This window comes from Pterocles gutturalis, unplaced genomic scaffold, assembly GCF_000699245.1.
Source record: "Pterocles gutturalis isolate BGI_N339 unplaced genomic scaffold, ASM69924v1 scaffold19559, whole genome shotgun sequence".
Taxonomy (NCBI): domain Eukaryota; kingdom Metazoa; phylum Chordata; class Aves; order Pterocliformes; family Pteroclidae; genus Pterocles; species Pterocles gutturalis.
In genome coordinates this window covers 64,672-90,175 of record NW_010131163.1, presented here as the reverse complement: position 1 = coordinate 90,175, position 25,504 = coordinate 64,672, and the positions used below count along the sequence as shown (strand labels likewise).

General features: G+C 36.9%; 2 protein-coding genes across 3 annotated transcripts in view; one reads left to right on the top strand and one right to left on the bottom strand.

Annotated features, from left to right (window-relative positions):
* The window catches only part of RALGPS2 (Ral GEF with PH domain and SH3 binding motif 2), a 94,006-nt gene that overhangs the window by 28,616 nt on the left and 39,886 nt on the right, over nucleotides 1-25,504 (bottom strand). For both annotated transcript variants that reach the window (XM_010080517.1, XM_010080518.1), the window contains exons 8-12: nucleotides 5,809-5,946; nucleotides 4,797-4,887; nucleotides 3,619-3,686; nucleotides 2,864-2,999; nucleotides 1,893-2,044 (exon numbers count right to left, since the gene is read on the bottom strand). In XM_010080517.1, coding sequence (XP_010078819.1) covers nucleotides 1,893-2,044; nucleotides 2,864-2,999; nucleotides 3,619-3,686; nucleotides 4,797-4,887; nucleotides 5,809-5,946 — 585 coding nt within the window. The remainder of the gene's footprint in view (nucleotides 1-1,892; nucleotides 2,045-2,863; nucleotides 3,000-3,618; nucleotides 3,687-4,796; nucleotides 4,888-5,808; nucleotides 5,947-25,504) is intronic.
* Nucleotides 8,718-25,399, top strand: ANGPTL1 (angiopoietin-like 1). The gene is made up of 5 exons (XM_010080516.1): nucleotides 8,718-8,941; nucleotides 15,557-16,411; nucleotides 21,271-21,464; nucleotides 23,731-24,001; nucleotides 24,993-25,399. Exons 2-5 carry the CDS (start codon nucleotides 15,589-15,591, stop codon nucleotides 25,178-25,180), a joined length of 1,476 nt encoding a protein of 491 aa, XP_010078818.1. The 5' UTR covers nucleotides 8,718-8,941; nucleotides 15,557-15,588; the 3' UTR covers nucleotides 25,181-25,399.

Below are 25,504 nucleotides of genomic sequence, written 5' to 3'. Positions count from 1 at the left end.
CTGAAGGAGCAGTAAAGAATGCCAGACAACTTACATTTCCAATTCTTCAGCAATAGATACCGTAAGCTTCTAGAACTTACTCTCTTCCTCCATACATATTTCTAGCATTGCTCCTCCCGTTTTGTGTCATTGAAATTTTCATAATCAAGAAGCAGTAAAAATAACAATTACGCTAGACTGTCAAAAGAGTGATAAAACTAAAGGATCTAAGTATGGGGAGGCTGGAGGTGGAAGAGAACGGGAGAGGGAAAGTTCTTACACAAAATTCATGAGGTTGCTGGTTTACAATCAATTCATAAAAGTCTTCTGACATGGCAATTTTGTTCCAACTTGTAAGGGTGACTACACATCAAGTTGATAAGGTCTAAGCTAAGCAAGAGAACGCAGTTAAAAAATTCTGAGATGAGACACAGAAGGAAAACCCTGTATTATCCAAAACGTCTAAATGGTGACTGGTTCTTAATTGTACCTCATGAAAAACTGGCTGCCAGCTCTGGCAAACCTTCCCTGGTAGGCTCTAACAGAGGTAAATAATTTACCCTGGAAAAAAAGGATCAACTGCAGAGAAGTTTCTTAGATATTTAGACAGAAAACACAAGTAAAAAACTGCACTGAGAAAAGGGCAATGCTACATCTCAGCACAGGTGACAAAAGTCTGGGTTTTTTCCCCTAAATCCAGCATAATGCTGAGAGGATTGCACTTGGAGGGTAGTAGAGGCATGAGGAGCTTTAATCTCCTGTACTGTGCAATCCCCGAGAATGTAAACTGTCTGTAAACTGATGAGAAGAACCATTCCTCCTGGGTGAAACTGAAACGGCCAGAGCAGAGAACCTGTAGAAAACAGGCAATGCACATTTAATAGTGGAAACTGCCTGATCTGAACAGGTTCAAACTACTTTGGTCTAAACTACTTCCACAGATTTACTTATTAACATAATTTCTAAAAATTATTCTCTAGAAATGTTATTTTTTGTACATGAAAAATATATTTAATGTTTGCTCAGAGTATGTCTTTTTCCTCAAGAAAATACATGAAGAGCTCCTGAAAACGGCATAAATTGAAACTGTGACCTCGCTTCTCTACATGAAGCAAAACTGTTTTTTTAGAATTGTTATCCAAAGAAATGTATACAACTACAAAAATCTTGTATTACTATAAATATATAAAAATTGGACACCAAACTCTATCAAGCTAATAATTTTGAGAAAAAGGACTGTGGTTCCATTTCTCAACCCTGGCTGCAGTTACATGGATCTGAGAGGCACTTGCCCTGCCCTCCCTCCACTTTAAGAATCTGTGTGTAACAGGTAAAAAGAGCAACTGCTGTCACATAAGAAACTAAGAAGTAGAAGTTCTTAAAAGAAGAATACCCTAAATATTTGAAGATAAATAACTTACCAAAATGAAGTCAATTCTGGCATTTGCAAGTATCTGAAAGTTAAATTGCTATTCATTCCTGACAAAACTATGAGTATTTAGAAATTACACTCTTTAAGACAGTCAGCAATTTACAGTTCTCCCTGTCAACTTGATGTGGCGTTTTAAACAGAAATCACACCACAAGATATTTTTAATTTGGATTGATTGGGGGGAGTGGGCAGAGAGAATAGGAAATGGTGCCCTGAGCTTCCCTCCACCAAGGAGGAAGAGGAGTAACACTGGTTGTATCGCTAAAGGGGATATAAAAATAATCTGCTTTTTAATAATTTGTCAGCAGGTAGTTGATGCTGTATAAATTAGGCTGCCCTCCTCCACCTACATTTCTCAAGTTTGTTTTAAAATAGAATTTTTATTTTAGAATAGTACCACTGCTTGTACAATTGCCAACCAACCACGGTAAAATCTTAATTAAAAGACCATGTAGTGCACGGGTATGTTTACAGTTCCTACCTATTGAGATTCCACTAGAAAGGGTGGAGCTTTCTGCCTGCCCTCGGGATGGGACATGAGGCTCCATGACGCTGTCATCCAGTAGGTGCCTTGGTCCTGAATTGGGGAATGTTGCGCTTTTAAATTCAGCTGTATTCATTTTGTGTATGAAACTGGAAATGAACAAACATAAAAATTGTTACAACACAATCTTTGATACATTTCAAAAGCTGCTGCTTTAACATCCTGAAGGACTGCATGCAGTGTGTTCCCAATATGAAACTAAATCATGGCTCAAGTCATAAGCAATTGTGCACAAACTATATTATCTATAGGAACTGCTAGTCTTAAAACTGCACAGTGCTCCTGGAGAAAAGACAAAGTCAGGAGTACTTTTAAAATTACTTTCAATATCCTAACGTATTTTAATCTTACCATAACACATAATTGAGCTTTATAATTTTGTTCTAGCTCGTAAAAAGTAAAGTTACACAAGACAAGTTAAGACATGAATTACTGAAAAACTACCATCTTGCATTTTTATAAGATGACAAAGGAACTGATGACACAATGATTAAGATATTAATTAGAAGTACACCTACATAGGAAAAAACCTGAAGCCGTTACTATACTAAGTTATATTGAAGTCTACAAAGGAGGTCTCATCATAAAAATACCAATAAAGTAATAATTTCAGTTTGCATTTGAAAGAATTGCAGTGGTATTGAGTTGCATTCAGAAAAAGCCTATTCTGGCCAGCTCATTGGCTATTCATATCATCAGAACAGCCACACAGTCTTCCTATTTTGACTAATTCTCTTTGGTTGGGACACTACCCTTACAGTTCTGAGCTTGCTCTCCTGCCACAAATTGCTCTCTAAGTCAAGTATTATGTACAAATCATGCTACTTTTTAAAAGCAAAGGTTTTGTAATGAAAGATGATACATCAGAAAGCTTAGGATTTTCAGGTTAAATAAAATAAAATGCTGACTTGTATCCCAGACTATGACATTTCCGATGTCCATGCTGTATCAGGTTCCTAGGCGAAGGGGGTGTTGGTGGTAGCAAGGCTCCTTCAGCTGCAACATTTTTCCGTCCACTTTGTGGAGATGCTCCGACTTCAGAGCCTGGGAACAAAAAAAAAAAAAAAAAAAAGACATCACTGACAAGTAACTTTAGAATTACTGTCAGGGTTGCTTCTAAGAAAACTGTGGAAGAGTTGCACAAAAATTCCTAAACTCATTTTGTAAGAGAGCCTGTAATAAAACTCATTGATATACTTATATTGATAATTGAAAACCTGTACTTTAGGTACACACTTATTTCAAATAGAACATCTAGCATTTTGTAAGTCCTACAGGTTACTGCCACACTAACATGAAACACGTCTCATTCCAGGTTTTCAAACTCCTACCTTCCATCACTGTTGGCACTGATCAAAAGTAATGCACATTTTTGGAAGCATATTATAACACAAAAAGTTTAGATGAAGGCCTTTCATTCTAGACACAACAAAGAATGAATATTTAATAGGTCTTCACTACCAAGTTAGTGTCACAACACATACAAGAACTGACTTCCTTGAAAGAATTTCTCTACAGATCACCTTCAGACTTTTTATTACAAATATACAGTGTTTATACTTCACACTTCTTTATTAGCCTCAGGCAAATACTTTCCACATTTGCAACTCAAAAATAATGCATTTGACAACCTGACGTCTTCTCACACTTATTAAGCACTTACCTACTAAATCTTCTCTAGAAGCAGCAGAGTGGGGGGTGCTCGTCCCTGGTTCTATCTTCAATGAAAGTCTGCATTAAAGAAGCATTAAAAATTACTTTATCAGGAAAAAAAAGCATAAGTAAATTTTTTGAAAAATTACATTTTAAATTTACAACAGAAAGCTGCGTATTTCTATAATTGCAAGAAACACTATGAAGTTAACACAAACAGTGCATAGTTATGTTTAACACACACTATTTCCAAACAAATTTTTTTTTTTAAATTTTTTTTGGGTGGAAAAAACCCTACTACTGCAACAGGGCCCAGTGTTTAGAAAATGACGTGCTGGGGCATTACATAGTAAGTGAGTCTATTGCTTTGGTTTTTATAGACCAGGACATGTTTGCAATATCATGCTGAAGGAGGTCCAGACTCGACAGCAAAACCTTGGCTACTGCACAGCCCTGCAATCTCTTCTGCATCAGGAAGCCTGACACAGCTGGTACAGCTGACCACAGCAGACAAACAGCCACCAGTTGCCATCTTCACCCTCTGTGACAGCAAAAGCTCAATGTGAGCTGTTAACAAGCTGTGGCAGTGTCACACCGTAGAAGGAGGAGGGGAAGAGGACACTGCTCTGTGTTGGCACCACCCTCCAGAGAAAACAGCCACACATAAAACCCCTCAAAAATCAGGTGTTCACATTTTACTCACACTGTATAACATAATCAAAGAGAAAAAACATAAAATGAAAGTGAAATATATATTAAAGTGAAAGCCTTAAGTCATCCTCGGTAAGAACGTGGCACTGGACACACAGATGACTTTGTTCTGATGAAAAATGACATAAGTTATCTCCAAACATGGGATCCATCTTGTTGATCGAACAGTGTTACATGTGAGCCAGAAGCATGGAGTCTTCATTAGCAAACATGCAGAGAGGTCTGCAAATGAAATCAACAGACCAGACCCAAAAGCTAGGGCTTGATGCAGTCAGGCATGGCAAAGGAAGGAGATATGCCATCCACCATTCTGTAAATTGTCTTGAGCACAGGACCCTGCTGTAGCCTCACTGCTTGCACTGGTGCATCTGATAGACATAATCACTCAATACAAGTGTAATCTTAAAAGTGACAGGCTTTGTGCTATAAAAATTATTTTGCAGTGAGTTACCATCAGTTATAGCATTTCATACTTACTTGTAATTGTCATCTTCTACAAACTTTTGTAGTTCTTCTATGTACTGAACTGAGTTTAGATACTTTTGGACATGAGGCAATAGAGGAATATCTGGAGAAAAGATGACATTCATTGTTACTGTACTGCTCATTGGTAAGCAAAGTTATTCTCCAGAAACTATTTAAACAGAATCAGATCTCTTGCTTTTTTATGTGAGATGGAACTACAAACTACAGTCCCTACTGATGCTGAATTTTTTGTTCTTCATAGCAATTCTCATGTGTTGAGCTGACATTCCCCACACCCATAAAGCCAGGTTTGTATCCCTCTAGAGCTGCTCTGCTTACCAGAGCACATACTGGGGAAAAGTGAGAGAGCACCCCGGTCAAATTGAAGTCCCAAACCTGGAACCTGGAGGGTTGTATTTGAGGACTCCTTCACAGCCCACATTCTCATTCTATTGAGATGTCAGTCAAGCTGCAATCCTGTGCTAGTTCCCATTCCACCACCACAAACACAGCCTTATGACTGTACTAGAACTTCAAGAGGACTGTGAGGGAGACCACCTCTGAAGAAAAAATACACTATCTGATCTATGAACAGAACTATAAATGTCCAAAAGACAAGCTGAACATATTTTATTATCTCCAGTAAAAGTACTAATCCAAAACCAATCCTACTATTTTTAGAATTATTCATAGTCATAAAATTATGAAACACGAGGATAAAAGTTAATAACATACTAGTAAAACTGCTGTTAAGTACAATGTATTCTACATTTTTCATCAGAAAATATGTACTGCAAAAACATGTGTGATGTAAGAAAAGGACAATCTATGCTGTCTCCTCATGCTGACACTGTGTCATAACCAACAATACCAGAATAAACTGAGACTTCTGGGCTGAGAGGGTGAGGGAGAGTGCTAATGGCATTCAAATAAGTTGGGTCCTTACTTCCACTGCATTACAGAAGACAAGTACTAAAGCTTTTAAAGTTCTCTTTAATACTGCAGTATTTACATGCTAGCTTACCATATTCACATGACTGCTGTAAATCTGAGATAATTCGAAGAATGTTGTTCATTAAGTTGGTTCTTTGCTCACTTTCCAGAATGCTCCCTGTTGATGGGTATGCAGAGTCAATATATGTCAAGTCTGACAGAAAAATACCTGAATAAGATTAAAATGAAAAGTTTCTTTATTTAGTGTCTCCCATTTTGCAGAAAATCCTCACAAACAATGTTTTGAAGAAGTTTTACTTTCATTGACTAACACGCATGCAGGCTGACAACAGCATTGCCTCAGAATATTATTCTAGATTTACCCGAGAAATCACTTCTGCAAGATCTCTGAGAGCCTTCAGACCTCAGAGGAAAACAGTAATAATGCTTGGACTTACAAGAAAGTACATTACTGTGACACCCCTTATCTGGGATTGAACTTGCACTCTCCTCAATCACTTAGTCTGTAGTTTTGTCCACCTTACCTCAGCTGTATTTGCAGATGCTGAAGTTACGAGAACAGCTAGGCGTGCAATCTTACATTCTCTGTGTGACAAATCACACTGGGCGGCAGAGAGGATCCTTTCCTCCTGCATCACACCAGGCATGCATGAGCTGACTTTGTCTTTAACTAAACTGAAAAGTAATTACAAGGACATGTACAACTACTCATGAACCTTATCTTCTGCCATATCGCCAATTAATTATTCCCTTGATGAATATGAAGCATACTAAACACACTACGCTAAAACACGTGATCAAAATTACTAATGATTTTAGGAAGTCTACTACTTCATTCCTCCAATTCAGCAATTAAAAAAAAAACACAGAAGGAAAAATTATATCTACAACTTTTCGAGCTGAACAGAAACTCAAACTCAACTTGCAGCAACATGGGAAAAGTTAACTAGGCAAAGAGTGCACTCCGACTGAAATGCAGTACAAATCCTGCAGTTCATATTAATCACAACTCCAAAGATCCAACAGCCTTACAGATAAGTCTCTTCAAGTCTTCCACCTGCTTGCTTTCTCACCACTACTGTAACCTCACTACCCTTTCAATCCCTTGACCAAGTAGAGAGGAAAATCCTCCTCCTTACATACTAATGCTGTAGATAAACCACTTATTTTATTTCTAAATTCAACTAAATTTTTTGAACTTCACCCAAAGACTAATAATTTTTGTCTCAACTAAATGAAACGTATCCTGGCCAACTCTGTTATTAAAAGGAATCGCTCTTCATCCCCTCCATCTTCCACAAGATATCCAAATAAAAAAAAAATGAACTTAAATATTATTTTTAAGAAACTTATTTCAGTACCAGGGAATTTCTAAAAATTATATTTTGCTTCACTCTCAGCCTTGTATAACCAGAATCATAACAAGAAGTTTGGCTTTACAGGTGGAAGACTATTAATAGAACCTCACAAGAACAGCAGTTGTGTTTGTATAGCACCTAACCAGTACAGTCCTCAAAATGTGAGTTGGGAAACTCTGGGCATCACTCCAAAATCAACACATACACACGCGTGTGTGCACACACACAGAAACAAATTAAAATACTTGTGGTTGAAAGGTGACATATAAAAAAGTGAATAAAAAGGTATTACACATGACCTGATATACTACTAAATTTCTCAATTTTCTATTCTGCTAGAATCCATTTATTAAAAACCAGAAAGGATAATCAGGAACATCAGATAAGTCACATTTAATTGCTATGCTATCTAGACCACACAAGCTGTCCTGAACCTAACTTTGCTCAGCAATGTCCAATAGGCCTTAAAAATCCCAAACATGCTCAGTCTTTCACAGAAAGTAGTAAATCATGCTTACTAATTATAACTAAGGAAATTCACCATGCACAGGCACCTGCAATATTATGCAGGATTTTACAAACTGATGTATTTGTAGGATTATCTTTCTGAACGACGTGCTGAATTAAGCACCGATTTTTTCCTTTTAGCTAAATCAAGAGCTCTTCTGTAGAGAGCTGTTCTCTAAACTTATTCAGTGCATTTCTATGAAGTCTAAAATAATTTTGAAAGCATACTAGGACAATTCTCTTTCAAACATAACTGGCAAATCCTTTGTGAAGAAACCAAAAAGATCAATGAAAACAAATTGAATGCACTTAAGAGCTGGCTGACTATTGACAGAAATAAAACCAGTATTCTGCATTGCTCCCAGGGCACAATCTCTGTGGCTTTTGCTACTTCTAACACCAGTCAGATGTTATCAAATATTCTGATACCTACCCCAAAACCATCACACACACAGTTTTAACATTTTCCACATGTATTAGAGACTTCATGAGTTTAACAACTGGAACTGTTTCTTATTAAGTGAACGTCAAGAATTGAATGTGACATTCTGTTGAACATTCTTCTAGACTATAAATGGTTCATTTTTCCTGTTGTATCCAGCCAGGCTGCCCCTTTTATTCCCAGCAATACAAATCGAGTTTTATCAGCCTGAAAGAATCTTTCTTCTAAATGAAGCCCAGTACTGTAATAACTTGAAAGGCATCTTTAGGCAGCGTAGTAAAAATGTTTGATTTTCTGAACTCTTGCACAGTCTGTTGCCATATGGTACCCTCCCTTCTACTGGCAAACAATCTTTCCTTGTTCATAACTTCTCAGCCTCCCTACCCCCTCCTTTTCTGGAGGGTATGGATAGGAAATCCGAAGGAGGAGTTTCTTCTGCTCTCAGTGTGTTCGTGGTGACATCATAGGTGGGCTGAACGTCTAAGTCGAGTGTGTGTTTGTTTAAAAAAAAACTGTCCAAAAGTGATGTATATGGAATCTGGGTCAGCTGTAGCTGGTTAGTGCACTTCTGCATCCGAGGGTAAAACACTGCAGTTTCAAAAAAACATTTCTTTCTCTCTTCTGGAATAAAACTTACTGGAACACTACGTTTTTTCCTTTTTTTTTTTTTCCTTTTTTTTTTTTTTTTAAATGATCAGTTAGCTTGGTTATCGTATGGAGAAACCCAATTCCTCAATCCAGCTTGGATCTAACAGAGAAAGACAAAAGCAGTTTTCAACTCCAACTGCAGATTAACAATCCACAGCATCGGGTAATATAGGAAGAAAAAAGCAATTTGGCCTCTGGATTTTCCATCTACCACAGAAGCAAAACAGCTGGAAGATTTTTTTTTCTTGGTAAGTTTTAAAGTTATTCTTGCTTGCAAAAGTTTAATTTTGAGCTATTTGTGAATGCTACATACATCTCCCTCAACATGCAATTGTGAAGAAACAAATCTCAGCCTGAGAAAAGCTTGACAACTAAAATAGAAAACTCACTTTTGTGGCATTTGGTAGACTTTGGAAACTTGGAAAGAATTAAAAAGGACGCTGCATAAGAGCAGAGACTAACTCATTCCAGTTGTAAGGATGAACAACTTTCAGTTGTTCAGCTATAAATCTTCTGGAGATTTTGTTACAGACAGCTACAGAAAATTAATACTACCAGATTCTTTGCTAAGCATGTAATTTGGGTATTGTGACCATATTAATGTGAAGCCAAAAATCCTATCGACTTCAGGGAAGCTGGATTTCACCCAACACCAGAATATAGACCTAGCATTACTAGAACTAGAAAATGGATACCTCAATAAAACCACTGTAAAAAGTCCCAAGTAAATCAATGCACAACTGTAAGCAGCAATCATCGTGTATCGTTTCAACTAAATTTTTATTTATGGTACTTCTGAGCAGTTAGAAGTAGTCTGAGTTGTACAACCAACCAAGAAACTAGGGCATACATTGATTCAGAATATAATCAAGTTTGTTGCACAAACAATGGTGCAGATAAAATCCACAGACATTGCTGCAACAGGCACTAAACCATTCCTTTAACAACTTGTGGAACGATAGGGAAGTTAACTGTACCTCAATTGAGCAGCAGTTTGCTTCTAAATAAAGATTCATTTCATAAACATGAAAAGCAACATACAAGGCAATGCTATTTTAAGTGGAAAATAGAGGGGTTTGTTATAGTTCTTCTTTGGGGGGAGGGAAGGGGAAGGATGCAGTTGCAAGCCAAGGATTAAAACAAGAAGGCTGTTTACAAACAGAAGACATATGTACAGATAAAAACAAAAAAAGAATTGCCAATACATAATTTTCTACTTGCCTTTCTTCATGCTTGCTTGGCAATTAAAACACAGTAAATAACCCAGAACAATGGAAAAGAATTGAAGTTACATATTGGTATTAATAAACTCTCAGAAATGTCTGACACATTAAGAGAGAATGAAGGCAGTGACACTAAAAGAGACAAAGTATTAGAGAAAGCAAACTTAATTAAGATTTGAGAGGAAAAAAGTCTGAAGCAGTCGACAAAAAAGAAAGATGGATCCTTTCCAAATTCTCAAGCCCTTTTTCTTACTATCCTTTTGTGCTTCTTTACATATTAAAGAGAACAATCTAAACAACAAAAACCCCATCTGAAGCCTGCATTGTGTGCTTTGGACGCCAGTCTCCATTCATTCATGATTAGCCAAAGTTTTGATTTACACTGCTTATAACAATTCCTAAGACTTTCAGAAATGAAAACAGCTGAGTCAATAATTTTAAAGCTATAAACTGGCCATATGCAGGGCTTTAACACTCTCTTTTTTTGTCATCTTCCAACTTTAGAGTTCAAATTTTGAAATACTTATTTTAAACAAATAATGGACTACTAATATTTATGCTGGTGCCATAAGAATGATCTGATGTATGATGGAAAAATATGCTGTTTAAAATTTTACAGGAATTCACTTCGAAGAGTGGAAATTCTGAATCTTTAAACTTCTACCAGTATATACATAGCTTTATCAGATTTTCATTATTGTTTTACTGGGCTTAGTTTGTTGTTTGCAACATAGCCTATGAGTCTGGTCCTTAAAATGCATACACCAATGAATGCCACAAAACTTCCTATAGCAAACATCACCAGATGCTTCATGTGTTCAGTACCTGTTTTACAGAGAATTCTGAAGCCCCTGAATAACACACTTACACAAAATGCACCACTCCATTGTACCTGCCTGGTAAAATGGCGCAAACACACACAACTGCTATAAACAAATGTAAAGAAACCCTCACAAAAAAAAACCTTCACACAAAAAAAATCTGTAAATGTTATGATCTTCTGCTGTGTTTTCAGAATACCTAGTACGAGACTTACAAATCTCTTCTGCAGAGAATTTCTAAGAATCTATCAATCATTTTTAAAAGTGACACATTTTCAATGACTACTTCAAAAACCCCTGAAGATTTTTAGATTGCCTTTTCTAAAATGAATCAGATTCCCATTAATCTCGGAGAAGTAGAATTCTGTGACCCAATACATCTAGTCTCTGACTAACAAAACCAAGAATATATTATTCCTGGATCCTAGTCAATACAATTGAAAGTAATCCTGTTATTTCAGCAAAGGCAGAGTGACTTACCGGAAAAGCACTTGTTTATCTAGGAGAAAGTAACTTACAGAAGCACACATCAAAAACTCATGTGAACATTTATCCTATAGTAAGAGTGTTTTCCTCACAGCAATATTCTCTCTCATGTTATGGACCCAGTTTTAAGCTAAAAAACCTCCACTTATTCTGAGGTAGGAGAATATAGATGGTTTTATTGATTTTAGCTGCTTAGACAAAGCTTAACAGAAAATGAAGTACGTGTAACATCAACAGAGCTTTCAGATTAACTGGTATCATGTTCAGAGGATCTTTATCCTCAGTATTATACTTTACTTTCTCAAAAAAACCTGTTTATCTTCCTGTTTTACATGTTTATTAATGGAGGTTTAATAAGAGAGGGCACCATTGGTATTTATCCTGTGACCATATTCTTTCAATAAATATTCTGAATAAAGATAGGTACTGGTACTGCACTTTCCATGCAAAGGGAATCCTATATTCACATTTCCTTGCAACATTTCCCTTACATTCAGTCTCAACAACCTAACCTGCCCAGGGAGAAGCAGTCTTCGTCAGCTCTGAAAGAACAGATTCCGATTTGTGTTGTGGGTCTCCAAATTCTTTTGAACACGAGACGCACAGCAGTACAACAAAGAACAAATAGTTTGCTGTGTAGAAAGTTAAAAAATGTCAAATCCTAGCTTCCACACTTCCTCATCCCTGCAACTCTAATATTTGTAAGTGACACAATATTTTGGGGGGGTAACATAGCCCATGTGAAAGTTAAAAATACCACTTACTGGTTTATTTTGCTCATTTAAATTGGAATTTTGTTCCTTTAAATACTTTTAAAAGTAATAAATAAAAGAATAATTTTGAAAACAAGGGCTTTTTTTTTCCACATGTGGATCAGTCTGGAAAAAGAAAGAAATCAGAAGAAGAGGAAAGCATTAAATGTAAAATGGCATTGAGCCTCTGTCCACAACTCTGAGTATTTCTGACAAGATGATGACAAAGTTTGTGTTGCTATGAATAGCTGCACATTTTCTCCTGCAGAAGCAGTAAAACATCAGCATGCCAGAACACACATAATGCCACTTCTACAGAAGTCTCAGACCCAAAACTAGGTGACACAGAAACATGACAGAACCAAGGGAAGTGACAGTCTAATCTAATTTAAAAATCACAACAGTTCATAAAGAGTTAAATAATGTATTTTAAAGCAATAGTATCTGTAATCACAGTATCTCTCTTGCTTATTTTCCAAGGTCTGCATTCGGGTATTTCAGCAGCCACACTCACTACAAGCAACTCCACACTTGCAGGAAGGGTTCGAGACTGCGGTTCTGTCTAAGCTGATCCCTGAGCCGAAACTGCTTTATCTCCTAACAGTCATGACACTACCTGAACATCTAAACCTGTGACTCTGTGACATAACATGTCTGATTAAAAGCCCTGAAACTACTTCCCAACTCTAATATTTGTCATTTTTAGGTCTTACATATTAGGCTATAATTCTGTGATATTTTGAATAAACAGTTTCTGTTTTTTTAAGCTGTTTGCCCAGAACATCAGGAAGTTTCTGAAACAGTATTTTCATTTCCTTCTACACAGATTAAAACTCCAGGTAAATATCTTACTCAGAACCTATTATCATATAACAAGGTAGGCATTAAGCTGCTCAAACATGACAAGCAACATTGTAAGATGTTTAATGTTTTTCAACATCAAAACTTCCATGGAAGCATGTATGTTTCCTGCCAGGCAGACAGAAACTGAGACATTCAGATAAGCATGGATCAGTTCAATACAAGACATTTGAATTATTTCAAAGTTTTAGGGCATAATCTTATGTATGCTGCATTTGGTTATGCTATATTAGGCCATGTAATTCATTTTATGGTCTGACAGCACACACATAGACATAGAACTCCTAACTTTAACACCTAAGCGTAAATGTTCAAAATGAACACGTCTAAGAAATGCAGAAAGCAAACTGCAGCAGGAGACAGTCTGAAACTGGGCTGCGTTGCCAAATGTTTAGTTTTGAAAGGTTCGTTTAAGTTTTAATGTATTTCAGGGGAAAAATGTGCTGCTGTGGGGAAAAACCCCCAGCCATTCATTATTTAAGTAACTGTATAGGGTCTTTAAAAACTACCAAGAACTAAAGTGTTATTCACCTTTTTGGACTATGAAGTAGCTATTATATACTGTGAAAAAAGTAAAATACTGGACTTGTACTATGGCTTCATCCTTAACCGGGTGCCATAAAGTCACTTTCCCTGCATCTATAAACACTGAACGTAAAGTATTGAACAATAATTTAGAAGATGTGAAGAGGTTTCAAACTTCAGACAATTAGTTCAGCTCCTCCTTGCCAAGTCAGACACCACACACAGACCTGTTCCCCATGTATCTACCACGATTCATGTGAAAATTTAACCTCATGAACTTCCGACTCTGAGCCCTGTTCAAGTGATTAATATTTTAAATGTCTGAAATTACCAAAGAAAAATACAGAATTAGCTCTGGAGAAAAGTGATACTTTTTCCTACTTTTTTTTTTTTTTTAAGAAAAAGAAGTTACACTTTCAGCAGAGAAGTACTGACAAAACTTTTAACCAAGTTCTGGTTTTCAAAAAAGTATTTACTAGTAGACACCAAAGTACTTATTACTACATATTAACAGTGAAACATACAGAAATAAGTTTTAAAATACAAACATTCTCAAACGTTTATTAATTCCCTTCATTTATGTAGAGTAAGAAATGATTTTCAGTATTTGTCAAAAGCAAGTGTTTTCTTCCCCTCCCAGAAGCAGGGCTTGCAATACAACTGTCAGCCAAAAAGTTATTTTTCAGGCAGCAGTGGAAGATTTGACCAAGATTCCTAGACAAAACTCCTGGCTGCATGCACAGCAGCGTTTGAAGTTTGTAACCACTGCTCTTAGTGAAGCCAAAAAATAAAGATGTGATACGTTTACCCTGAGATTGAGCAGACATCATTTGCAGCAATAATGTGAAAGCCAGTAACAGGACTGGGAGAAGTGACCTGACACAAATGTCACCTTCTCATTTGTAAACGTGAATGTAAAGGGAGCAGCACTAGTCTGCTTCTCCTTCAGTGTGACTGTTTCAGGCTTGCCAAATGCACTTGAACTTGTCAGAACAGCATAAAAACTATTAACTTTCTCCAGTTTTACTTTATTTCTCTTTGTACCTATACAAAGGCCATTGTACAAAGCCTTGTGCAACCACTAACAGTGGTCCGGAAAGAAAAGCTAAGGAGGAAGAGTGATCTGCCTGACAAAGCAAATACATGAAAAAGGAGGTTTTTTCCCCCTGATATAAGTGCTACCTTTGCTTATCATCTCAAATATTAAAAAAAAAACAAAAAAAACACAAAAACAAGTGTCTCAAAATATTCTTGAATTTTTGACTGCATTTTAATTCTTTACACAAAGTTAAAAGAAATAAATTATTTTCTTTAAAATGTGTATGAAAGACTTCAGTATGGCATTCAAATTGATAACACACCTGCTACTTCAGTGTTGTTTGGATAAAAATGTTCTCCAAGATACAAAAATAGAGCAACAACAATTTTAAATGTTTGTCTCAAAAGTCAACTAAGTAGGGACACAAATGCAGAGCAAACAGCCTTATGGGCTTTCCTCACAAATTTAAAGTTACTTGACTACACAAATGTCAATGTTTAAGACAACTATGTTATGCTAATCTCTTGCCTAACACTGATGACCAAAAATAGTCTTTGACATGTCTGTATTTTTCAAGTCTACTATATCTGTGTATATATAAATTTTAAAAATACACGTGTGTATATGAATAGGTATGTATACAGTATTTAACAAATTATACATCTATGTATACATATATAAAGCTAAAAGAGGACCAGAAAAGGCTTACATAATCCAAATTCCAAAATTTATATAAATATTTTTGAAAATACTATCAGCCATCACTCTGTCTTCCTACATGCCTTCCATGAAGTTACTCAGCAAACACTGTATACTCTATAACTCTGTGCATTTAACGGCAGCGAGTACAGACCTAAGCAGTCAAATTTATAATGAAAACATAATACACAATCTAAGCAGAACATTGTTTCTGAAAATTTATCCATTGCAACAACTTAGTTACTGAATCCAAAACCTAAATTTAGGGTTTGCTGCTCAAAACAGAAAGCTATTCTTTGAAGCTCATCTAATGGAACCTAATTCCAAGTAACAGATTCCAAAGCCTTGTCTACCTACACGTAAGCATGGCAAACCCATCAGTTTAGGAAGTTTAAGTAGTACAGGAGCTTTAGTTATGGCTCTCATTTAATTATTGTATCTTTTATCTGTTCAGTAGTCTCTTCTGACAGTCATCATACTTGCTTCAAAATGAAGATATTTAAATGGACTTTGGGTGTACTATTGTTCCTGCTGTTGTCTATCGGGCGCTGTACACAACAATCTACACCTAGAACATCCCAACGGAGGCACCCTCGTTCAGCAGACGGTGGAGAGGAAGGGAAGAAATGTGGTTACACGTTCTTGGTCCCAGAACAAAAAATCACAGGGCCAATTTGCGTGAATACTAATGAACCAGGTACTGGTAACAGAAAAGACGAAGTTACAAGAATGGACATAGAGAACTTGAAGGATGTGCTGTCCAAGCAAAAGCGGGAGATTGACATTTTGCAGTTGGTGGTGGATGTGGATGGAAACATAGTGAATGAGGTAAAATTACTGAGGAAAGAAAGTCGTAATATGAACTCTCGGGTCACCCAACTCTACATGCAGCTCTTGCATGAGATCATTCGAAAGCGTGACAACTCACTTGAGCTTTCCCAACTGGAAAACAAAGTTCTTAATGTTACAACAGAAATGCTGAAGATGGCAACAAAATACAAGGAACTTGAAGTAAAATATGCAGCACTAACTGATCTTGTAAATAATCAGTCTGTGACTATCTCGCTGCTGGAAGAGCAGTGCTTGAGAATCTTCTCGCGACAGGACACCCATGGGTCTCCACCTCTTGTTCAAGTAGTGCCCCAGCACATTCCTAACAGTCAGCCATACACGCCCATTCTCCTGGGCGGTAACGAGATACAGCGAGACCCGGGTTACCCTAGAGACAGAGATGTAAGACCACCACCTGATCCAGCTACTTCTCCTACAAAGAGTCCTTTCAGAGTACCACCACTGGCTTTAATTAATGAGGGTAAGTTACCTATCACTATTTACCTAGCCTGAGATTTCTCTGTTTCAGAGGAGAACTGTCCTGGCTACAGAAATAGAATGCCCTTTCTCCTGGTTCTCATTTTCACCCCCTCCACTCCACTCCCCCACGGGAAAACTTCACTTAGCCAAATAGTCTAAGTCTTAACCTACAACTGCATAAGATGCATTTGTTGAAGTAGGTGATATTCAGAGATTCAATCTGAAGAATTTACGTCTTGGAGTCAACAAAGTATTGCGGTTTCTGTCTCCAGCTGGGTTTGAGTTATGGGAATGAAAACTCAATAGTAGCATATACTCTCTAGTATTTAGCCCTGCTTCTTTGAAGATACCTACTAGCTACATGTTACAATAATTGGCAATGGTGAGTAAGAGAAGCTAATTCATCTTAGAGTAATTTTAAGTAGTTGTCCTTTATACTTGCACATACACACATACATTTACCAGAAGTTAATCCTGCTAGAACAATTTTACTCCTCCTATTCTGAGCTGCTTTAAAATGAACATCTAAATCCACCAGCACAGTAGTGCAATAAGCCTCCAAGTGTTTGGCTGAAATATTCAAGAGAGTAAGAGAAACTTGAAAGGATAATTGAATCAAGGCTGGATCCAATTAGACTCACTCAGCTTTGAAAATTTAAAATGAGTAACTATACTCCCAGTGATTTAATGTCAGTAAAGGAAGGCAAGTTAAATTAATACCATAAATATTATGAAAATACATTCAGAAGACTGTATAACATCTTCATGTGTTACATTCCTTAAGTCATTAGATAAAATAATTTATCACTAGAAACAAAACCAGTGACAAGAAAATTAATTATCTCTGAGTTGCCCTGAATTCTATCACGATTCTCACTTAATTAAAATTTTGACAGAACTGCAATAAAAAAGAATAATTAAGGATTCAGAAAAACAAGTGTTTCTCAGACATCCATTCAAGTGCTTGCTCTTCGCTTCTGCTACCTTGCACAACAAAAGGGTGGTTGGGTTTTTTTTGGCTTTCAAATTGCCTTTAGTTACAGTTGGAAGGTCAACTTGGTTCCTAAGATGAAAACAAACATTTATTTGTGACTGTTCCACAGCATTAAAAAGAACAAGCTGCTGATGTAAAGAACAAATATTTTTATTTAGGGTCTGCAGAAAATTCAGGCACAAGCCCAACTAAAATGCTTGATGTTGTGAGAATTTAAATCGCACATCATGACACAAAGGAAACAGCTAATATAAAAGTATTACATTAGTGTCTGGTCAGACAGCAAAAGTGTAATTCTAAAAAAGGTGACTGCCTGTTTCCCTTTAACCCCTAAAAGTGCAGAGTTTGAATCCATTTTTGCAAGGGAACACAAAGAAAGTTTAGGAAATGTATTTTAACGTTATTCAACTTCCTTTATTTCATACTAGATTCTCAAGTTTGAAGTTTAAGTGTTTTTTGCAGTGCCTTGGGAAAACGAGGGCTAAGAATTGCTACAGCTAGCAGAGCATCAATCATCAGAAACAAAACTTGAAATTGCAACAGAATATCCAGTTACTATCTCTAATTTCTAAAATTAAAATAAGCATATTTAAATGGTGCACAGAACCAAAATTGTCTATGTCATGGAAAAATTAACTTTCCAGTTAAAAGACAATGATTATTTACAAAGTATAAAGACATCAAACAAGACCAATGAAAACCAAACAGCCACATTTAGAAATAAGTCCTTCAAAGACTTGGTTATGACAGAATAAACGATTGGAAAAAGTAGGAGCTTTCTCCTACTGTATTTGAAGTAGTAGGACCTAACAAATACTTGCATGCAGTTGAAGTTCACAGAAGGGTCAATGTGCATCTTAATATTGTGGGTGGAGAGTAAAATTCTAAATATATGGGGAAAAAAAGGATGAGATCATATTTTCTGAAGAGTATTTTGATTAATTGGCATAAAAATTGCTCTAAAAATTGGGGAAGAATAATGTTCCTGTGAATTATAGTTTTCAAAATTATCTTAATCCTTTGAATAACAACCAGTGTCCCCAAATTTTACTGCCACTATGTTTCAAAAAGTAGCTTCAAGTAGATAGAGTACTTGAAAATGACACACAACGCAGGCCACCCTTCTGCTAACACCTCTCAGTTAACAATGTAACTTCTAAAAATATATGTCCAATTTTCTTTCAGAATTTTCTTCTAATATTGCCCACAAAATCCTCTACATGAAACCTGCACAAGCACAGCTTCTATATCATCTGCTCAGGAGAACATCTGGCATCTTAAAACAGGATTCAGCCATCATTTAGGCTTCCATCTTAAAATATTTCATCACTTTCCTTCTCTACTACATCTAATTTACAACAAAATATGAACCGTACTAAATCATACATCTAAAACACAATTTTAGAAGTGAAATATTTAACAGATCTTCTCAGAATATTTCTAACTTATAACTGTCTCAGCAGCTGAAGTGTACACGGACTGTTACCAAAGCCTAGATACGCACAAGATACTTATTCCTTACATAGATGACAAAATTTTAAACAGAATAATTACATTTTTTTTCATTAGCCAGAGAGCTTCCACTCACAGGAGCACTGTGGAAAGTCTTACCCTGTTTCACAAATCTCAGCATTTCCACTGAACAAGAAATGGATCAGTTCTTATGTGTGAACTTAATTACCTATAACAAAGAATTTACTTCTCAAATAAGATTCTGGGCTATATACCAAAAGTTATGGGATTTGTTGGATTTTCTTACACTAAGAGCAGAAGAAGTCTATTACTTGTACTACAATATTAACTTATGACAAGCACATAGACAAATCTGAGTGTCAAGAGCAGACAAGCTGCATCCTGTGACCTTAATGTCAGCTGAATTTCAGCAGCAATCAAAGACCAGCACAATTCTGTCTGCCTCAAAAGCTACTTAAAATCACTCCAAACAACTGCTTGGGTCCCTTATGAAAAAATGAGTCCTCAATTCCTCCTCCAGTAGAAATTACATTAAATAACACAAGCAGAGCTAATTGGGCTATCCTTAATATTCAAGTAACATCACAACTAGCACTTGTCTGTTTACACTTTTTCTAATGCAATGATCACTATACAATAATACTTCTAGAGCAACCTCCCTGTTCAGTTATACAGAATCCAAATTTACTTTAGACAGCCCGAGAAAAGGGAATGAGACCCAGCTTAGCCCAGGAAGTTCTCTCTCCACTGGACAAACTTCGCAATGTGCACAATCTACAAGCAAATTTTAATTGTGAACAAGAGAAAAAGCACTCCTATACCAAAGCTTTCAGTATTTCAGTATTTCTTTCCTAGGCTACTACTGCACACACTGCAAGACTGACAAAAACATCATCTAACACTGACAGTACAGTATGCAGCAGTACTTACAACAATGACGCAATGTCTGCAGCATTCTTGGTAGCACTGTCACAGCCAGAAGCTCCAAGCAGTCACCTTCATTAGATACACAAGCTTTTTGCACTCTATTATGAAATGCTCTATGGATTTTGTTGCTAATTACACACTTATCCAACTGGAAACTACTACTTTAATATCTAAAAAAAGAGAGACTTTCAATTTGCTTTTGTCATGCAACCTTAACCTGCAATGAAGGTCACTTTCACTCGACCTCTACTTTTGATTAAAGAATAATCCCAACAACTGCCTTCTGTGCTTCTTTGCACACGAGCCTCTTCCGTGACTGATGAGTTCTCTCTGAACTTCCAAGCAGATTTGAGAAAATGAGCTTTCTGTAATGAGAGGAAAGCTGTACATAATTTATTTTCAGATTTACCAAGTATGAGTTTTCAAATATGTTTAGTGCATTCATCACCAACTAGCCATCAGAACATACCCTGCTTTTCATTAGTAAATAACCAGTCTCTAAATCAATTGAAATAATGATACAGGAATGGAAATCCTTTTCTGAAAAGTCAAAAATAAAAATATTACCATAAATTGAAAGGCAAACTAGGCAAAGTTTTTAGAGATATGTAAACTGCATGCTTCTTACAGAATAACTAGATGCTCCGCTGTAAGTAGTATTTGTAAAACCACAGTTCGCATGGTCTAAAATAAAGCTTTCAAGCAGCACTGTCAACAGCATTTTTGGAGAATCACAGCCCTGAAAACAAGTCTGAGTCCTTTGAGCTGCTCAAAAGTTCTCCACTGCTTGCATATTTTCTTCATCTGTATCCAACCACATGTATCACACCAGGATAACATATGAAACTTAAAAAGATTCCTATCCACACTTAACAGGCTGATCCTAGAACTGTGGAAGTACATAAAGGCAAAAAAGTTACGCAGTATAAGAATACTCTTTCACTAAATTCCACATCTGTAGACTTTGGCAGTAAGTATTTCTTACAGCAGCTCTCAAACTATTTATGTATTCACGTGTGTAGGGGGGTTGTTTGGGTGTCTTAGGTTTGGGTTTTTTTTGTTTTAAACTTACACCAGGTTCAAATAGGTGCACGTCTACCTTTTGTAAAAGAGATACAGGAGAAAAGAGTTAATGAAAATCATAATGCACTTCTTGAGTATCAACAGTTGGAGTATAAGTCTCTGACGCAGTAGACAAAGTTAAAAATTGTGTGTTGGTAACCGAAGTCTATTATCTGTTCAGCAAAATTAAGTTTTTATTTAAAAAAAATATATATAGGATATTGACATGTTTATTTTTATATATATACATACACAATTAATCTAAGACAGTACCTCTTTACACTGTTTTCCATGGTAGTTTACCTTCATTGAGTTACTGACTTTCCACTACCATTACAAATATTCTTCAACAATGTATGCTGCATAGCCAAGCTTGAATGCTTACAGTATTTCTTTTCAAAAAGGGCCATTCAAAGACTGCCAACAAGCCAAGGAAGCCGGGCATTCCAACAGCGGGATTTATATGATCAAACCAGAAAACAGCAATGAGCCAATGCAACTATGGTGTGAGCACAGCCTAGACCCTGGAGGATGGGCAGTTATTCAGAAGAGGACAGACGGATCTGTCAACTTTTTCAGGAACTGGGACAGTTACAAGGTAAGTTCTGAAATGCAGAAAATCAGCTGCTTCATTTCAGTGTGGCGGTGACATTATATGTTGCAATCAAGAAGGTGTGAACATTTCCAGTACAATTCTTCATTCCAAACAGTTGTACTGAATGATAAATACTGAGGAACTGGAAAAACAGATAGCTGCTTGAGTTAGACAGTGAAATTAATTTTACGAACAAAAGCTGAAAAGAATGGTCATCCCTCAGAGGCAAATTTATTTCAGTGGGGATGTCCTATTGCACTCAATGCTTTACTTAACTTTGTATGAACCACCTTATTGTCTGAAACAGCCTGCATCTACAATACACAACACAACAACTGTGGAGACACATGTTATTCTGGACCGTGACTGGGAAGTCATTTATTACAAAGACCCAACTAAACACATGATTTCTATTGACACTGAGAACTACAGTAAGTACTGGAAAAGCTTAATTGTCTCCCTTACGAATAAGCAACCCCAGCTGGTGGAACTATTCATTTAAGCACATTAATAGATTTGCAGGCTCAGGGCCTCAACTTGAAAACACTCCTAATAATGAATTAAAGGAAATTATTTTCTACCTTTAAGATCAGGTTAGAAATCTGAAGTTGTAGGGTTGGTGAAGAGAAGCACATTCTTGGGTGTTACTGTGATATTATGCACTAGCAGGTATAATACATAGGATGACAAACTCATTCTGCTTTGGAGTAATTACATGCTAGACAGTAAATCTGAAAATCCATTTGTTGGATTTTTTAAAATAATCATCACATCCTGACTTCACACATATAGGACAGTTTTTCCCTATGATGCTGTGCTCAGTTTAAATGGATTTACAATTGCTGCGTGCATTATATCTGAAGAAATAACTGAGCCACACTTATCTCAATTAGTAATCTAAAAATAGTTTCACATATACAAAGGAAATGACAAAAGATTACTATGAGGATTTTCACTTTTTGTATTCTTGGAATGTAATCATTCCAATGTTAATCATCGATTCGTAAACCATTATTCAAAGTCTTTACTTCTCAGAAAAGTGGGCAGTTGTTTTTTGGTTTGGTTTTTGTTTTGCTTTTAAAACATTTTAAGGTAGTTACAGAGTGTCTTATACAGTAACCATAAACATTTTAAACATAATCTGAAGAAAATGTAGAAGAGTGTATAATAACAGCTCAGTCTTGGGCGAGACTTTGCCCCCAAGAGATTTCTCATTAAATTGCAGTGGCTGAAGATGGTAGATCTTTGTATTACCTGACTTAAGTACTTGAAGGTGCACCTCTGTGACTGGCTTTAAACAAAAGGCTGCACCACTGACAACAGAGATGTCTCCCGTGCTCCTGTTTCTGCTTCATTCCCCATCTCTGCACGGCTGCACAGCTACAACGTCGACACGGGAAGTACTGTACATGTGGCCATGAGCCAAGAGAAAAGCACCGCTACCATTTTTGGCACCAGATGATGCTAGATAGAGTTAAGCCACTTGTGAACTGCAGCCTGAGTTAGGAGCTAGCCTGTTCATCTGCTGGAGAGAGACTTCCCCAGAAAGCAATCTGAAGCAGGAAATCAATTGTAGGTCCTACGTAATTGATGGCCTGCGAAGGAAGGTAGGAAGACCTCAGAAACTCGGAAGCGTAACAAATAGCTACGGTGGGTGACGGGACCTACCCTAGCTGCAACACCAATATTAACACCACTGCTTTTCTCAGGGACAGGAGAGAGCAGGCATGAAATATCACTTCACAGCTACCACACTGGTAGTCTGTGATTTGAAAGGAAAGATGCCTTTATATTTCTAATAAATCTAGTAAAGAGAACAGACAAATTATTTTATTACACCTACATTAAAAAACATTCGTTGTGTTAAAAAGGCAACAAAAACTTATTTACCTTGAACACTGGGATTGCTGAACCATAAATACCTTTTCCAACCTGGAAATACACCCCCTTGAATTCCATTCTTCATACATTCTTACAGATCCCCTTACCTTTGTCAAGAAATGTATTGTTTCAGTTTCCCTATTCTCCCTCCATTTATCTTAGATAGTTTTATCACCTTTACCGATTCTGGTAGTAGCTCATGAGGCCAGCAGTCCAACTGAGTAAATGGCCAAGTGCAGGAAAATAAAGCATTTAAATGCATGGGTTGAACAGTCATCCAGAAGCTTAAAGCCTTTCAGTACCCAAGTTCCACTGGTTTATCATTTTTAAGGTTTTCATAGACAAGAAGTAGCAAGCTAACATCATCTTCTGATCCTCTTTTGTACAGAAAGGATTTGGAAACATTGATGGAGAGTACTGGCTGGGACTAGAAAATATTTACATGCTTACCAATCAGGATAATTACAGACTATTGATTGAGCTAGAGGACTGGAGCAATAAGAAAGTCTATGCAGAATACAGCAGTTTCCGCCTGGAGCCCGAAAGCGAATTCTACAGGTTACGCTTAGGAACATACCAAGGAAACGCAGGCGATTCCATGATATGGCATAATGGAAAGCAATTTACAACACTGGACAGAGACAGGGATATGTATTCAGGTAAGGAAACTAGTTTGTATGTGGAAAGTGAATACAGTAGATTCCATTAGCGATACCACCTTTAAAAAAAGACTACAGTACCAAAAAAAATGTGTAAGCTGATAAAATATCTCTACTGAAAGATGCTTCAAATCGATAATGATAAATAACCCATTGACAGGGTCCCCTTCAAGCCCCTGCATGATTCAGAAACTCAAACTATCTCCATTGCAGGCATACTTCAGCAGGCTTTATATTTAGCTCAGTGACATCCTTGTCACTTGCATGCGAGTCTCTGCAGGTGATTTCTCAGAGTACTGCCGTGGCCACATAACAATAACTAAAATGAACTAAAGCCTCTGAACAGCATGAAAGGAATTGCAATTGTGCACAGACTGAGGTACTTGAGAAATGGGCAGATCACTTTGTTTCGTTCTCCTTAAAGGACAGTTTTTTTGTTCATTTTCACACTCTCCCTCCAGCTTTCCCCTTAAAGCCTCAGCAGTAAAAGAAAGGTTGGGGAGTGCAAGATTTCAACTGCTTTTTCCCAGCTGTCAATAACCATAAAGCTGGACCAATCTCACAAACTCAAACAAGCCTGTAACAGTAAATCCAGAAGTTACAAACAACTCTTTGTGGAACTGTGGCCCTGAGCGCTGCTTGGGACTGTATCAACTCACATTGCTTCCACTGAAGTATTTCTAAACAGTACATAATCCGAGTTCCTCGAATGTTAGCTCACAAACAGGCACTGCTGGTAGTCTGAGAAGAGCTGATCTCCTTAGTTTTTAGCTGTCACATTAAATACTGCGTCAACAATCTCCCCTCCAGGCAATGGCTGCTGTTACAACAGAATTTGTAATTTAGGTAGAAGTAGCAATTAATGTGACCACGACAGGCTATGAAGTACTTCAAATTTCCCTCTAAAACTAAGCCAGAATATGAAAGCTTTTGCTAATCTCCATTTCTCCTCTTTAATGTTGAAGTTCACCCATTTCTTTCTGTTCCACAGGAAACTGTGCTCATTTTCACAAAGGTGGCTGGTGGTACAACGCGTGTGCCCACTCTAACCTTAACGGGGTGTGGTACAGAGGAGGCCACTACCGGAGCAAGTATCAGGATGGAATATTTTGGGCTGAGTACCGAGGAGGTTCCTACTCCTTGAAAGCAGTTCAAATGATGATCAGACCTATAGACTGAGGACGAAAATCCCACAGTGCTCAAGTGATCACATATAAACTTCTCAGCACTTGAGTTCCAGAAAAATAAAATATTACTTTTTAATCATTATTTTGCACAATCTACCCCTGCAAAACGCAGGTCTACAGTTTTCCTGTCTTTTTTCCTCTGTTGTGTTGCCCCCTCCTTTTTTTAGAAACCTTTTCTACTGTGACAGATGGTTTTTTAAACACACATTCACAAAAGCAGATGTTTATGCTTGCAAAGCATATTTATCTTTGTTCAAGTCCAACAAACTTTATATTAACAGTCATTAAAGCTGGTAAAAAATTCCAGATAAATGAC